This window comes from Diorhabda sublineata, chromosome 3 (assembly GCF_026230105.1).
Source record: "Diorhabda sublineata isolate icDioSubl1.1 chromosome 3, icDioSubl1.1, whole genome shotgun sequence".
In the NCBI taxonomy this organism is placed as follows: Eukaryota; Metazoa; Arthropoda; class Insecta; order Coleoptera; family Chrysomelidae; genus Diorhabda; species Diorhabda sublineata.
The window spans coordinates 5,700,367-5,717,319 of record NC_079476.1 but is presented as its reverse complement, the minus strand read 5'-3'; the positions used below and the strand labels follow the sequence as shown (position 1 = coordinate 5,717,319).

At 33.0% G+C, this 16,953-nt stretch overlaps 1 protein-coding gene across 1 annotated transcript in view; it reads left to right on the top strand.

The window, feature by feature from the left end:
• Nucleotides 1–497: 497 nt before the first annotated feature.
• The window catches only part of LOC130441405 (neo-calmodulin-like), a 138,152-nt gene continuing 121,696 nt past the window's right edge, over nucleotides 498–16,953 (top strand). Inside the window, exon 1 of the mRNA XM_056775070.1 lies at nucleotides 498–3,066. Coding sequence (XP_056631048.1) covers nucleotides 2,977–3,066 — 90 coding nt within the window. The 5' untranslated portion in view covers nucleotides 498–2,976. The remainder of the gene's footprint in view (nucleotides 3,067–16,953) is intronic.

Here is a 16,953-nt window from a genome sequence, read left to right as displayed (position 1 = left end):
CTTTGTCAATTATGCTGAGGAAAGAAAATAAATAATAACTATAAACATTTTTTTTATTCAACAATATAATGTACTTAATGTTATTTGCAAAAAGTAATGTACCTCCAGGACAATTATTAATATTTATTGGATTGGATGCAGATGGAATATGTATATTTCTACTAGATTTTGATGGAATCTCTGTAGATGTGTTTGTGTCTTCCATACAATTTGTTGATTGATTCGTATTTGTGGTGGAAGAAAGTTATGAAAAATCATCGAAGTGAAACTGTCAACTGTTAACATTGAAGTGGCTGGAGTCACATTTAAGGAACTTAAAAGTTGTCTACTCCAGAGTGTCCCTAAAGTGTTTTGCAGTACGGTACTTTGTACTTTCACTACATGTAACACTCAAAACGCAACTTTCGGTATGTAAATGAATACAGAACGAACAACTTTCAGATGGCGTCGTCTAAAAAAGTCATTTATTCAAGAGATTGCGTGGTTAAGTAAATTTCGGATTTGAAATACGTAGAATACCAGTTAAAGCTCTCATTATATTTTCACAAATTATCAAACTGAGTTTATAAGATTTCAAATTATAACATTTAAAAACATTTTAATTTGATCGAATTCAATTTAAGTGATAGATACTTAATAAAATTGAATTCTCTAATTGAAAACAAACATTTTACAATACTTCTTGACAATATGTTTTTTTCATTAACTAGCAATATTAACTCAACATTTCCATAATATAAGTAATGTGTTATTTTTTAATTAGGAATAAATTCAAACGATCGAATTTTTTGAAATAATAGGACCCGTTGATTAGTATTTCCAATTGCAATGACTCACATACCATGATAATGCCTCCAATTTCGATATAAGTCGTTGATTTGATTTTCTTAACACTATTTTCATTCAGACAGTCATTTTTATAGCCGCCAAACATTTTTATTCTACAGAGGTTGCCTCATACGAATGTCAGTTTTCATATGTGAAAACTTCTACGCCTTAATTTAAACATTAAGTTGGAATTTCTGGAACCGTTGATGATATTCATATTGAATGTTCACGCTACACCAACACTCACAATTACACTGACGCACGTTTCGATAACCAAGTTATCGTCTTCAGAGACTGAAGGTAAACTGTTTACCTTAAGTGTTGGTGTAATGGTAATGTAAACAATGTATTCAGTATTTTGTAACTTGCTAAGACAAATCTCTAATTCTAAGAAGAGTACAATTGCTTTACTTCCTTTCAATCTCTCTCTTTGTTTATTGTCGCACTACGTTTTTATAATGAATAGTTTAGGGTACCATAAATATGAAATTCTTGCGTTGTCAAGACTTTATTGGAAACATGAGTTTGAAGCAGCCGCGGCAGCAAAAGGAAAACGTGAAATTGAAGGTGAAGACACAGTTAATGAGCGGGTTAATAGCAGGTCTTTGGTTTAATCGTTTTAATATTGGAAATCTGAAGTTTACAGATATTGATTAGCACTCCTTTGGACCTTCTAAAGATACCATACATCGCTGTACTACAACAAAATTAGATAAGATCTATAACAGTTGTTGAATAGTCCTTTTGTTGTTCTGCTGAAAGATGATTATTCGATTAGTCGCATTGTTATTTGCAATGAATTATTATAATTTGAGAAGGTTCATTAGGCAAGCTGAAATGGTTAAAAAATCATAATTTCGTCAATTTGGCTATGGGAATCTTTCAGTGGTTACTTCGCAACTGCACAGCAAATAACAATTACAAGAAAAAATCAAAAAAAAAATATATTCTAGGCAACTTAAATTTTTCTTTATCTTCAAATATTATTATTTTTAGAATTCCCAAAAAATATTCTTTGGGCAATCTGAAATTTATGAGACGTATTTATTAAGTTACATACCTACAAATTACCAGACCATATCACCAGTTCTAAATAATTGCCAGAAGTTAAACGAAATGACCGCTTACTCGCTAAAAGACTCCCAGGACAGGATTCGCCAATGGAGGCTTAGTTTGCTTCGAAATAATTCCATATCGCCGAATTATAAATGCCGAGATATATAGTGGAGAGCTGAGGCAATTATATGAGGCTACTCTCCCTGAGAAATATTGTGACATACAGAAGACAATGCTGAACCAAGTTTCGCGGAATAGGAACAAAGAACTTGGTGATATAGATTTCCTACTGCATCCAGCATTTAGTCCGGATCTTGCATCATAACATTAATATTTGTTTATTCATATCAATGGCGAAATTTTTGTGTGGGGAAAGCATTTGAAGCCAGAGAAAATGTAGTGCGACAATTTTTTTGCATCCGAACCCAAAGAATGGTTTCACCGAATCTATGAAAAGTTGAAATTACTTATTTCAATCAAGCAAATGCTCATAATATTATCCATCCATAAGTTTTTTAAAATATACTGAACGCGATCGGAACTCTCAATAGAAGAAATCCGAAGTTACCGTTGAAAATGTTCGATACTATCTATTCTTGAGAATATGTCTACGAAATATTCCAGAAAAAAGATAAGCGCACTATCTTGTTCAATCAGAACACCTCTATGCTGAAATTAATATGTAACCAAGGGTACAAGCTATTTTTCATAGTAATTAGGGTATAAAAATTATCCAATTTTATTTCTATTCGAATTTCTTTGGAATTTGTGAGGAATATAAATCTGAAATTTGTCAAACATCATATAAAAGTAGTAATCAAAATAACAATGTTACTATTAATCAAACTCAAAGAGCTACACATTATTGTTAATATAAAAAATCCCCCCAAGTCATGGAACTATTGAATTCATTCCAAATTGCAGACTCGTATCGTATAATTTTTAAAACGACAAAGGCCTGAAACTGAAAGCAATAAAATAGAAGTTGGAAAACAATATAATTCCTCGCGAAATTACTTTCGAAAGTAAATAAGAAAGTACAGAGTTCAAGTCTGTGTTTATGTGTTCCTAGACATCGTTTGAAATCGCAAAATGGCATTTGCTGCAGCTAGAATGATCCTTAAGGATAAGAGGAGGAAGCCGTCTAAAGAAGAATATGTACCAATTAGGAATAGAAGCAAGGTAAATAGTTGAAATTGTTTATCTTTGTTTTACTAGTTATGAAAGAATATTATAAATACTAATAAATTGAGAAACAATTGATTAAAATGAGGGATAAACTCATATAGATTTAATTTTTTTATATCTTGACCTTGACTCTCAATTGAAAGCGAATATTTTTGAAGAAAAGTATCAAAATGTTAAAAATCAGAATGTTTCTAGTAAAACAAAGATCAAGATCGGTTTTTTCCATATCAAAACTCAGCCCACCCCTATCCGAGATATCACACTTAAAAAGTGGTGACTAAAATTGAGTTTCTTTTTTTTTTTTCTAAAATTTCAGTAAAGTTAGAATCTTGAAATTTTGTAATATCCGTGCCTTGGGAAAGAATTAAGTATGGATATTTTTTTAATATTCAATATTCCTGTTACATAATACAGGGGTGAAATTAGCAGCCCTCACTATATAACATATCAAATTTTTTTTCAAGATGAAGTTATATAAAATAAAATTATAACTCAAAATCCTTGTTTTAATTGAATTAACCACCTCTAGCCAAAAAACATGAATGTAGCCTACGTGTCATGGATTTTGTGTGTGTGTGTGTGTGTGTGTGTGTGTGTGTGAAAGGCTTGAAAGCAAGTCCTTCAGCCACATATTTTTTTTATATATTAATTTTAATAACTTTGATAAAATTTACTAATAGATCTTTAGTATGTACGTTATCTATGCTTAATAAGTGTGTGCGATTCAGAGTTGAAGCATTTTTTTTAACTGACTGTAACATTCATGAATGTGATTGCTACATTCGAAAATAAATGTCATGGATTACCGTACACGTTCAAAGATTTGAGGTGTATTTCTTATGGTGTCACACGCTATTCAAATACGATTCTTTAAATCGTTGATATCATCTTTGTGTTGTGGAGACTAATGATTTAAGTCTGCTAATTTCACCCCTGTATAATGTAACAGGAATATTTAAAAAAAATACCTGTAGTTAATCCTTTGCACGATAATTACAGAATTGCAAATTTCATTATTATTATTGAACTTTTAGGAGAATGAATACTAATTTTAATTCACCACCTTTTAAGGATGATATCTCGGAAAGGCATATGAGCAAACACCTTCTAAATTTTGTTGCATGAATTTAGAAACACCCTGTACATGCTATACTCAAATAAATCTTGTTTTACGCGGAAAAAAATTGATTAAATTGAGGAAAAGTTTGAGTGAGTTTTATGTATGGACCGCCTCAATTATCTCAGAAACGACTTGTACGATTTTCATAAATTTTTGTGCGCAGGGGTCTTGTAATACGGCCGGTATTATGATGGTATTTACATTGTATAAATCTTTTACTGAACCAGTTTCGTTAAGCTTTCTTACCAATTTACTGGCAGTAGATCTTATGGGATTTCGGTTAGGATATGAATTATTAAAGATATTACACGTTTCTTGTTGACTTCTACGCCTATTACCATATCCTAATATCATTAAAATATCATTTCGTTCTTTTTCAGATAAACGATCCAATGTGACTTTCAATAAATTTCAACAATAATAATTTATTGAAACGTCAAATTTGTTATTGTAGGAGTCATACCCGCCTAAATGTATTATTTTAACTTCGGCGAAGAAAACGCAAATGTAGCTATAATTCCAAAATGATGACAGTTAGGTATAGGAAACATGAGATTAAAAATAAAAAGTGTTTCTTAAGGATTTCTAGAAGCGAAAAATATACAGGGTGATCTATTTGAAATAACAAAGTTCAAGAGTTTATCACATCTCGATACAATCGATAAAATTCATATTACTGCACCCTGTGGAAACAATGACCGAATGAAGGGTTCTTCAATATAATGCTGAAACTTTGTCATGTTTTTATGCCGAATAAAGTAATCGCATTTGTTGAAGAAAAAGAAAGAGTTTTGTTTCATCACAGCAATGCTCCTTGCCATTGAACCGCTATTCGTATTCTTACATGAAAAAAGCAACAAATTTTTGGTTAACCGTTCCCATACTAAAAAACTTGGTGGAAAACGATTTCAGGCAAATGAAAAAGTGATTGTAGAGACAAACGACTGTTTGACTCCCAAAAAATTCTTTTCTAGAAAAATACAATATTTTCACACAGCAAAGTGAATTATTCTTTAAAAATTCGCTCTTCGTTAAATCGCCCTCGTATATCTAAAAAAAAATTGTCGACTGAGACTCAAAGCCGAGGCCAACAAGCACTCAATTCGAAAAGAAGCTTCTATTACGTCACACACATACTAAAATCGCAATCAACATTTGGATAGACTGCGCATAATAAAAAGTACACAACAATATTTGATTCTTGGGAGTGGAGTATTTAACATTGATACATCATTTTTACGAAATATTTACTACGTATTTAAGTTGAATACATGCGAGGTCTGACTATTAAATAACGTTTTTTCCATTGATCGAAGCAGTGCTGGAAGTCTTCTTTGGCGAGTGCCGTTTTTTGCTTTACCGCTTCCATCAACTCAAATCTGGTCCCATTCAAAGCAGATCTTGACGCAAGAGCTTTTGGTCAGGACTCAGATTTTTTTGGCACCAAGTTCGCACAGACTTTTGTCATGTGTAATTCCTCGTGTAAAATTTTTCTAACCGTTTCTTTATCTGCGCTTACAGCCTCGACAATCATCCGGATGCTCAATCGACGATCTGCACGCACAATTTGGTTGATTTTGGTCACTGTTTCCGGAGTTGGTACAGTCATAGGGCAACCTGGGCGCTGGTCATCTTCAGTGGTCATTCGGCCATCACTAAAGCGCTTATACTCCTTAAAACACCCGCACGAGATATAGAATTGTTCGCATAAACCTCTTGCAACAACAGTCGACGTTTTTTTCAATTTAACGAGAAATCTGAGATGATACGTTGCGCCTGTTTTTGGACGTATTTTAGGACGTGCATAGACAAGATATCTAGATACCCAACGCAATACTCGTTTTTTACCCCACCCCTCTAGGGCGCACTCTAGGCGCGCAGTTTCGTTATTTAATAACCAGACCTCGTACTTATCGCTAAAAATGTTTAAAATTGTTGCTGATGATGACGCACGATCCGCATTGAATAGACTTGGTCCAGAAGCGGTCGGCTGCGCACTGAATCGTGCAGGCGTTCCATATTTTGGTAGATACACACAGCAACCCTTGTGAAGTCTTTGGTAATCAATCAAATTATTATAATTTATCAAACGTTCAAGATTATAGAGTAATTTAAAAATTATTCCGTGTCCAATCAAATGAGTATACCATGGCAGCGAGAAAAAAATAGATGCAGAGATATTATAAAAAAACTGTTGGAGAAAGGAGAAGATATATTCTTTGGGACACAAAGTACATGTTTCATAATTCATTTTTGATAATTTGATTAAGGAAAATTAAAACCAATAAATTTTATTTCCTACGGGAGTGTTTGTTATGAAACTCTTTGCGAATGTTGTAGTGATAGTATCTGTATCTATATTCCTTCATCATTTCTACTAAAATTTCGCCAGATATCCCTGTAATTTGAAACTAAAGTGAAAATACTTTCGGAGTGCTCGGCAATGATCGGATTCCGTGTGTGGCACGCAAAACATGCCGACCGTTCACTTTCGACCCCACCAAGCCGAATATAGATCAGTGTGCGTCCTGCTTAAGTATGGATCTAGTAAATCTAGTAAATACTAAGTGATGTATGAATTTATTAAATATTCACCAGGTCATCTGAGACAGTGGTGACACCAATAATATGGAATTTAATGTACTACTAATTCATATTTGAAATACGTCTCAACTTTTTTTGTTTTTGGGAATAAATAATAATATTTTTATACACTAACTATGTTATTTTCAAGTTCTCTTTATTATTTTACAGACATACAGAGATTGATGAAGAATTCTTGTACGTTAAAACAAATATGTGAATGATTTATTTTGTTTTCAAGATGTCTTTTTGGAAAGACGATTTCATGAGCTCAAATTCAGTACGACTGCTTAAATTTATTGCAACTGAGTACGTCTATGAAAATTACATTCATTATTGCAAAGAAAAAAGACGACATCCCGATATGAATATGTGTTAATTGCGCTCTTTGTCTACTTACCCACAGAATTGAAGGCATCTATGTAAAGGGTGCACTCAGAACAAAATGAGATATTAATATTACGTAGGGGAAAGGGATTGCAGTGAGCCCTCCGCCAGATTTTTTTCAATATGACGTAAACTACGATCTGAACTAGATCGATATATATTAGTCGAGACGGAATATCGTTGTGACAGGGAAAAAAAATCTTTTTCTCTTTTTTGTATTATTGAGTATTCAGCATATTTTCCTTAGACACGCCAACTATGAAGATCTTTATGTTGTTACACATACAAGCCATTTTTTATGGACTCTTGTTATGTGAATTGATAATAATTCAGTTGTCGATGGGGTACAGTAAATAATTATTTACTCAACCCCATCAATCCTTCGATGTTTTTGATGACAGAAGATACAGCAATTACCAAAAGAATTAAAAAAATGGGTGGAAAGTAACGGCAGTACAACTACTAGAGACACATTGAACTCAAAATACCAGAAGATAATTTGACTACATTGATTTTTTTATCTGCGAAATGTGGATATAAATCGAGTGATTTGATTCATTTTTTAGTTCTTCTAATAAAGTTTAAACAGAAGTCAGTACATACTGGCATGAATTTGAAATGATTGTTTTTCAATTTCAAAAAGGATGCATTCAACTTAAAAATGAATTTGTTTTATTACTAAACAATGGTTGAACTAAGGAGTCGTACTTAGAGTTATATATCTTCTATAGATACAGAAAAACACTCTTGCAAAATCACGAAATTTGCCTATAACATACCCAAATTTGGGTATTGTTCATTGTTTATATTGTTTATAGATAATACAAGCTAACTAAGTGCTCATGATCCACGTCTGCTCGTAGAGTAAGTCTTGCAAAAACCGCTCTAGGTAGATTTGTTAGGTGAAATAGCGAACTTTCTTCTATGAGCTAAACTGTTTTTGGTCAACACTTGGAAAAATTGCTCTCTTCGGTATTGAACCGGGTATCCTTCTCCAAATGTCCGAGAAATACTGCGAATATGGACGAATTTGAACCTTGTAGAGGATTAAAAGCTGTTGCGGGATGTATCGCTTCTTGGACTTAAAAAGGCCTCCAAGTTTTTGTGGAGCTAACTAAACCGGCAACGTGGCTATGCCAGCAAATATTGCTTCCAATCTCCAACAAGCAAATTTGCGGTGATGGTGATATTTTATGTCCAGACAGAAATAAATCCTGAGCTGCACTACCAGACTTCTTTGTCGCATTCAACTCATTCAAATCAGATTGCTTTCACCACTCCAGAAAGTTTTCAAGATCGGTACTGATAGTGGTGATCTGTTACTGTGTGTTTTCGTTACTTTTTTGGTATGGACTAAACTCGACCACTTTTCCAATCTGCAGGGAAGATACACCTTTAGTATGATTTAGAAATTTGCAGTTTAAAAAAATAATTAGGGTTTTAGAGTGAATTTTTGAAATTCTTATATAATATATGATGGCTTTTAGTGGAATCAAATTTCAAATGAAATAAAAGCTACTCTATATCCATCACAGTATGAAAAATATTCTGCACTTTCAATCTGTTCAAATATATCAATTTGTACCATATGGCATCTGAATATTTTGCAGAACTTTTTCATTTTACATCAACCAGTTATTACCCATTGCTCTCCAAGTTAAAATAAAATATTATACCTTCATTCAACGTGTATAAAAAGAAAATATTGCTATAAAATTATCGATTTATTTTTGAATCGACTTTTGTACACCTAACTTGTACTCTGTGACGATTTTGGGAACTACATATTTTAAAAAACAATCTGAAACGTCAAAAATTTTTACCCCACCAGAAAAATTCGATAATATCAAAAAATTATTAGAAGAAGAATAGGAAGTGTCTGAGTGAATGAGAAATTCAAAAGGATAACAGTGTCACTTAGCATAGAAGACAAAACGATAATTGGTAATGATTTAACTGTTCATTATGATGAAGTCTCATAGTGATTATGTAGAAAATTCCTCAAGTTCTGACTGTTGAATCATTGGGAATCATTGGTTTTGGTTGAGTTTCTGAGGAACATCATTGAGAATATTATATTGAAAAAGTATTACGAGCCGAATGAAGTAATCTAGAAGTGAGTTCCTACTAAACAGAATTAAAATGATACATACCAGGATGTGTTCGAAATAATCTGGAAAACCCATCGCGAATGTGAGCTCTCACACATCATTTATTACAAAAACGTAGTCAAACAGTAGAAACATCGAATTAATATGTTATGCGCCGTACAGTCAAGGTTTTTCTACACTTAAAGAAGCGGTTGATGCGTTCAAATCACATGTTTCGGAGGTATCTCAATCGAAATGGACAATCGGTTCAAACGCATTCGAAGGGTACTGATCTTAATAGAGAATATTTTGAAAAACAGTTGAGCCATATCCAATTATAAATATTTGTTTTTAATTGTCTATCTCAAAACTTCAGTTGCAACATTCCATATGCCACATATGCCGGATATTGTGAAATGATTGCTGCAAATTTCCAAATTATCTAAAAATATAAGGCTACAAAAGAGATTTCATATATTTTGTAAAAATATTTAGCGATTTTATTCACTCCAATTTCATTATTTTATTTTTAAAAGAGCTGTGATTAAAAAAGTTGGCACGTCGATGTAACAACTATAAACTGAAGAGGTCATAAATTTCAAGCGAGGCTAAAAATACTTTAGAGTTTGAATAGAAAATGAATTTCTTAATTGGAACTTGATAAAATTCTTTTATAAAATAAATGTAATAAAAAAACGTTTAACTCAAGAAGCACTACTTCCAAAAATGATATTCACTTGCATTAAACTTATATTTCTATGCATTAAATATAGATACATCATTCTGTTTCTGAAAACGTGAGCTGCGTCAGTAAAAATTCGTTAACGGAAATTAACTACCTCTGCTTCGGTTACGAAAAGGTCCACGTATCACGACAACTTAACTAATGAAAGCTTATAACGCACGATTTATATTTTATGTTTACTGAAACGAAAAAAACTGAGTAGATTAAAGTGATATGCTAGAGTTATGAAACACGTTGGTCTAATATACATTCCAACCAAGTCTTAATTGATTTATGAAATTAATCTAGAGCCAATTAGAAATATGGATAGATAATTGAAATGCAACGTTGACTTAATGAAAGTAATTGGAACTAAACTGTTGAAATTCATTTCATCAACGACTATTTAGGATGTAAGAGAGAAATTTTGTGATTTATAATATAGAATGGTTCTTTAGATCTCTCCTTGGGTATCAAAAAGATAAAACAATTTATTCCCTTTATTTAATGATTTCTTTGCTGTTTGCTACTGCAAAAAATTCATTGTACTTATTTTTTCACTTGATGACTGAACATGGTACCTTGAAACGAATGATTGATACATGAAATATATTTTCAAATGATTGAAATGTGTTACTATAATTTATATCATACTTTGAAATGAATACCTTTATTGGTATGCGATTGCAAAGCTACTGACTAGAATACCAATTATCTTCCACAAGAGTCATCTCCTATAGGTTGTCCCAATAATTTGCTGCCATCTACCTCCTTTTCCAGTGCTTTTATCATTGTGTCGTAACTGATACCACAAAAGAGCTCGGGTCCTATGAAGAGCTTGTCTACCCCCGCTTTTACCCGTATCAACTATCAGCCCCTTTAATTTTTCTAGGCAATCACAAACGAGCTTATTGGAGCTAAAATCTTTAATGGCTGCTTGGTTATCTGACAGGATGATGTTTGCGATAGTTCTTCTCTAGCTCTAGATTGAACTGAACACATTTCACCCAGGGTTTTATAGTGTTTTGTTTCTGGGCCCGTACACTCCTATTCTAGTTCTGTCTGGAGCTTCCACAAATAGTGAGGACCTGAAGCCTAACTTTAGAAATCACTTCTTATGTTCGATACAATTTCTTTGCATAATTTGAAAGGAAGTTAATTTGAACTGATTTAATTTTATAAAAAGGAAAAGTTCATTCTAATAAAGTCTTTTGAAAATAACGCTGTCAAGTAATAAGCATTGAAATTGGTCCTGGCCAATTGTCTTGTCCTCCTCGTCTAAGGAATCGATTTCCGTACGTAGAGTTAAGAAATTGATAAAGTATCTAACACTTTTCTTTGAATCATATTATTTAATGGAAAGACATGGTACACTCCTATTCCAGTTCTGTGTGGAGCTTCCAAAAACAGTGCGGACCTGAAACCTAATTTTAGTAATCACTTCTTATGTTTGGTTCAATTTCATTGCATAATTTGAAAGGAAGTTGATATAATCTTCTGCCGAATGCAAACTATATATACTATATGTAATTTTATGCCTATTCAATTAAAACTAATTTAATTTTATGAAAAGAAAAAGTTCATTCCAATGGAGTCTTTTGAAAATAACTCAGTCAAGTAATAAACATTGAAATTGGTCCTGGCCAATTGTCTTGTCCTCCTCGTCTAAGGAATCGATTTCCGTACGTAGAGTTAAGAAATTGATAAAGTATCTAACACTTTTCTTTGAATCATATCCTTCAATGGAAAGACATGGTCGATTAAATCTCTAATAGCTGCTTGGATATCGGACAGGATAATGATCTGTTTGCTATAGCTCCTCTCTAGATTGAACTAGACACATTTCACCCAGGGTTTTAGATTGTTTGTTTCTGGGCCCGTACACTCTTATTCCAGTTCTGTCTGGAGCTTCCACAAACAGTGAGGACCTGAATCCTAATTTTAGTAATCACTTCTTATGTTTGGTTCAATTTCATTGCATAATTTGAAAAAAAAGTTGGTATAAGCTTCTGCCGAATGCAAACTATACAATATGTGATTTTATACCTATTTAATTTGAACTTAATTCAATTTTATGAAAAGATCGTACTGATAATAGAAGTAAAATTTTCTGTACTTCAATGGAAATAATCAATAGTAAATAATCAAAGTTACCTACTACTAATGAGCAACGAAGTTTCTAAAGCAGTCTCTCACTATTGGCTCTGAGAAACACCTAAGCAGTAGCAAATTCTCTCAATAAAACTGTTTTGTCGAAGATAACATACCTAACAAAGTTTTGGGGTTAGTAAAATCACTTCAATTCCATATTAATGAGCTCCTGAGAATTGGGAAGTGACGAGAACGATATTCGATTAGAAGTTGATTCTCTTGAACGAAGTAGGATTTTTTCGACATGGATGAAATATCTTCAATTGGTGGACATAAACTATGTTTTAATATTATGCGCTAAGCTTCTACTATGTCTCTTATGTTATGACAGAAGATAAAAGATTGTACAAATTAATGGAATTGCAGACAATATAATATCGATATATGCACCCAAAGATAATAAGCCAAAACAAGAGTGAGAAAGTTTCTATGAACAGCTTCAAAATATTACAGAATCACTACCACAGAATGAATCGATAATAATCCTTGGAGATTTTAACGCACGCATTGGTAACGAAGTGATACCAGGCGTAAAACAACGCTTTAACGAAAATATATTGAACGACAATGGGGAATTGATGATGAACATATGTGATCTAAGAATCAACAACACGTTCTTTGATCTCAAACCACAGTAGAAATCCACCTTCCGTAACTCCCGGGGACAACAATCAATAATAGACTACATCGTAACCAATAGACATATACACCTCGCACAAATACAAGAAGGAGGACATTCAACTCCGCGAATGCAGGAAGTGACCACAGTTTGCTTCTGTGAAAAATCAAAATGAACCTTAACTTGGGAAGGAATAGAGAACTAAGAGCACACACAGAAAAAATAAACATCGAATCCATGTGGAACACAACCATAAAAAGGAAAATCGATAAAAACCCGATAGAAGAAAATGATGATATTAACAACAGTTGGAAGAGATTAAAAGAAAATATCAAGTGAATCGCTTGAAACTCGGACTATAAGACCGCAAAAACAAGGAACGAACAAAACATCGTGGTTCTCCAACAAGGTCAAAGAACAGTGCAAAAAGAAAAAGAAAGCGTACTTAAACTACATATCGTCACAAACGGAAGAAGCATATGAAGAATACAAGAGAATCCGTAACGATACAAAAACACTAGTGAGACAAATGAAAGACAACTACTGGGAAACCTTTTCCAAAAGAATGGAAAGCGACTTCTATGGGCTACAAAAACAAACAAATAAGAAATCAAAGAACAGAAGCAAATGAACTCATCAGAACCAGACACATAGAAAGAGATATTTGGGTAAAATATTTAGAGGAACTATACAAGGAAGAAGAGACCGAAACCGAGCCAAATACACCAGAGATAGTAATAAGTGATGAGACTAATATAAAAAAAGAAGATATAGAAACAGCACTCCAAAAACTAAAAAAACAGAAAGAGCCCAGGTCCGGATAACATCGCCAACGAATTACTTAAATATGGAGGAGAGAAGCTAAACCAACAACTAACAACCCTAATCAAAAAAATATTTGCCCAACACAGAATACCAGATGAGTGGAGAAATAGCATTACGATTCCACTATTTAAAAAGGGAGATAAAAAATGCTCGAGAACTATAGAGGAATAAATCTACTATGCACAACGCTGAAATTAACCACAAAGATGATAACAAATAAAATAAATGAATGTATCTCACTAGCAGATGAACAACAGGGTTTCAGATCGGGAATATCCTGCACGGACGCAATATTTGTCATAAGACAAATAACGGAAAAATCGATCGAATATAATCGACCAGCCTTCATGTGTTTCATTGACTTGCAGAAGGCCTTCGATCGAATACAATTAAAAGACATAATACACCTTCTTTATGATAGACAGATACCACATAATGTCATTAAAATAATCGAAAATATATACTCAAAAAATACGATCCAAGCAAAAATAAATTATGACCTTACCGAACGGATACCTGCAAATAGGGGCATTAGGCAAGGGGACTCTCTCAGTCCGCTCCTATTTAACGTAGTGATGGATGAAATCATAAAACAAGTACGCAAACTAAGAGGATACAAAATGGGAAATAAACAAGTCAAAATCCTGTGCTATGCAGACGATGCGGTACTGTTGACGGAAAACGAGGACGATCTGCAAAGGCTACTGTACTAATTTAACAAAACAGCAAAAAAATTCAATATGATAATATCAGCGGCAAAGACAAAACCAATGGTTACTTCCAAGACACCGATCAGATGTAAGCTTGTGGTGGATAACAAAATAATACACCAGGAAATGAAATTTAAATATCTGGGAATCGAAATATCTGGACACGGGGACGTGGAGACGGAAGTAAGAAACCAAGCTACAAGAGCAGCAGCATACCTAAATGACACAATCTGGCGAAATAAATACATTCGAACTGAAGCAAAAGCCCGAATTTACAAGACCGCAATCAGACCTATATTATCCTATGCAGCAGAGACCCGACCTGAGACCTCTAAAACGAAACGGATATTGGAGACTACAGAAATGAAAATAGTTCGAAGAATAACGGGAAGAACACTAATGGATGGAGAAAGGAGTGAAAACATAAGACGAACATGCGGGATAGATAATATCAATGACTGGGTACTGGATAGAAAGATAAAATGGAATGAGCACATTGACCGCATGACGGAAGAACGAATTGGACAAAGAAGCCTTGGAAGACCTAGGAAAAGATGGAGTGACAACCTCCCAGGTGACTGAGCAGAGGAAATGATGTGAAGAAAAACAGGCAATGATGCCTATACACAGCAGGAAGAAGAGGAAGAAGAAGAAGAAGCAGACGAATGCTAACGGTAAATTGGTCGAACTAACGTGAATGAAATCAGGATTTTATTGATAAAAATTAACTGCAAACTGGTACTGTGCAGACTCGATAATCCGAACTAATAAAAACCAATGCGATTCGGATTAACAAATAATTCGGATTACCGAAGCAGTTGTTTTTTATCAAAATCATGAAACGCAAAAAAACAGTAATTAGGAATAAGTAACACTGAAAAATATATGTATAAAAAAGTAAGAATATGGTATGTATTAATTTCTAAAGTATTTGTAATTTTCTCTTGCTTTACACATCTTTGAGCAATGTATTTTAGGGCCACTAATATCTTAATATTATATTTTATAATAAAATATTTGTCAGATGTTGATTTAGTGGCCATAGAGTGTTATATCAATGATTATTCTTGTCAAATTGATGATGAGTTTAGACTGCTCAAAAGAATAAAATTCATTTTTAGATCGTATGCAAATTTTTAGGAACCAGTTGTACAAAGAAAAGTACTAAAATTGTCTTAAAATTAATCCTATCTGTGATTTTAAACTTTTTCTGTTTTATATCACAGATTATAGATCTTCCAACCCCATACTAAGCGGCCAACACTTTTCCACTTTCTGCCTTGTTAAGTCTTTCAATAATTTTACTTTTTTGTTTTATGGACAATATCTTGTGATTTCTTTTGGGGGGTATTATTATTTAATCAAATATTTAAATAAAAACCCACTTATATCACCTAAAATGGCATTACAAACATCCCAGCAAAGTATGAAAATATGACTGCTCAAAAGCGAACAAAAGCAGTGAAAATGCTTAACACCTGTTTAATGTGAGTTCCAGATATAAAAAAAAGGGTAATTGGGGGCATCCCTGAACATCTAATCATAATTTCCATTGGAAATAGGCCTAAAAGTACAGGTTCAGATTATCGAGTGCTATGAATTTCGGATTAGATAGTATCCAATGTATTTAGAATGCTTGTTCGGACTACTGAAGAATTCGGATTATCGAATGTTCTGATTATCAAGTCTGCACTATACTGCTTATGTTCATAAACCATGTTTTAAAAGTAACGCCGTAAAGTTATTTCTGAAATACTTGGTAGAAGAGAAATATAACTCACGAAACATCATAACATGAAGCGTATTATCAAATCAATAAAAAATAAAAAGCTGTTCATAGAGTGGAGAGTATTGAAGACTGGATTTTGAAAGCTTGAGCAAAGGTATTTCTCAATATATTTGTTAATTGTTGAATGCCAAAAACATATCACTAAATCTTTTTTCTTATATTAGAATCCTTAAAATATAAAAAAAGATAATAAAACAATTCACAAAGGAATTTTATTTTAGAAATAAGTTTTTATGTGGCCTTCATTTGCACGTACCACAGCAGCACATATTCTTGGCATAATTTTTCTTAAGTTATACAATAAATTTTATGCGATTCTGTCCAAAGTAGTGGAAACTCCTGTATGGTTAAAGGTCGACCGTAGCTTTTTGTCAACCTTTTACCTAGGTGAAAGTGGTGGATGAAAAAAATCAAAACACTCCTAATCATTTATCCTAATTTTGTCATATATCCATTCAAACATTCAACTCAGTACGACCACCAAAACCATTCCTGACTAATTGTGCCTCATGGAAAAGGGTGAATTTCTTGGATGATCATTCGATGCAAACACATTTTCTATCCGAAAACAATCCATAATGAGGCTCCTATTTGAAGATATGAAGTCTCCTGGAACTTATCTTTGTAATGACTTTTTAATACAGATTCAGTCGATTAGTTGTGTTGAGCCCGCTTCGAGTAATCCAACAGTTCTAGAAGACTCTTCGATACTTGATTTTCCTCTTTTAATGATTGAAAGTCAAAACAATAACAAATTTGTACAGCCTTCTAATATTTTTACTCAAATTGATATAAGCAGTTTTGAGCAGGACAAATACAAAATATCAAATTTTCAAAAAGCTATACATAAATAAAACTAATTCAATTTATTTCTAAAGATAGC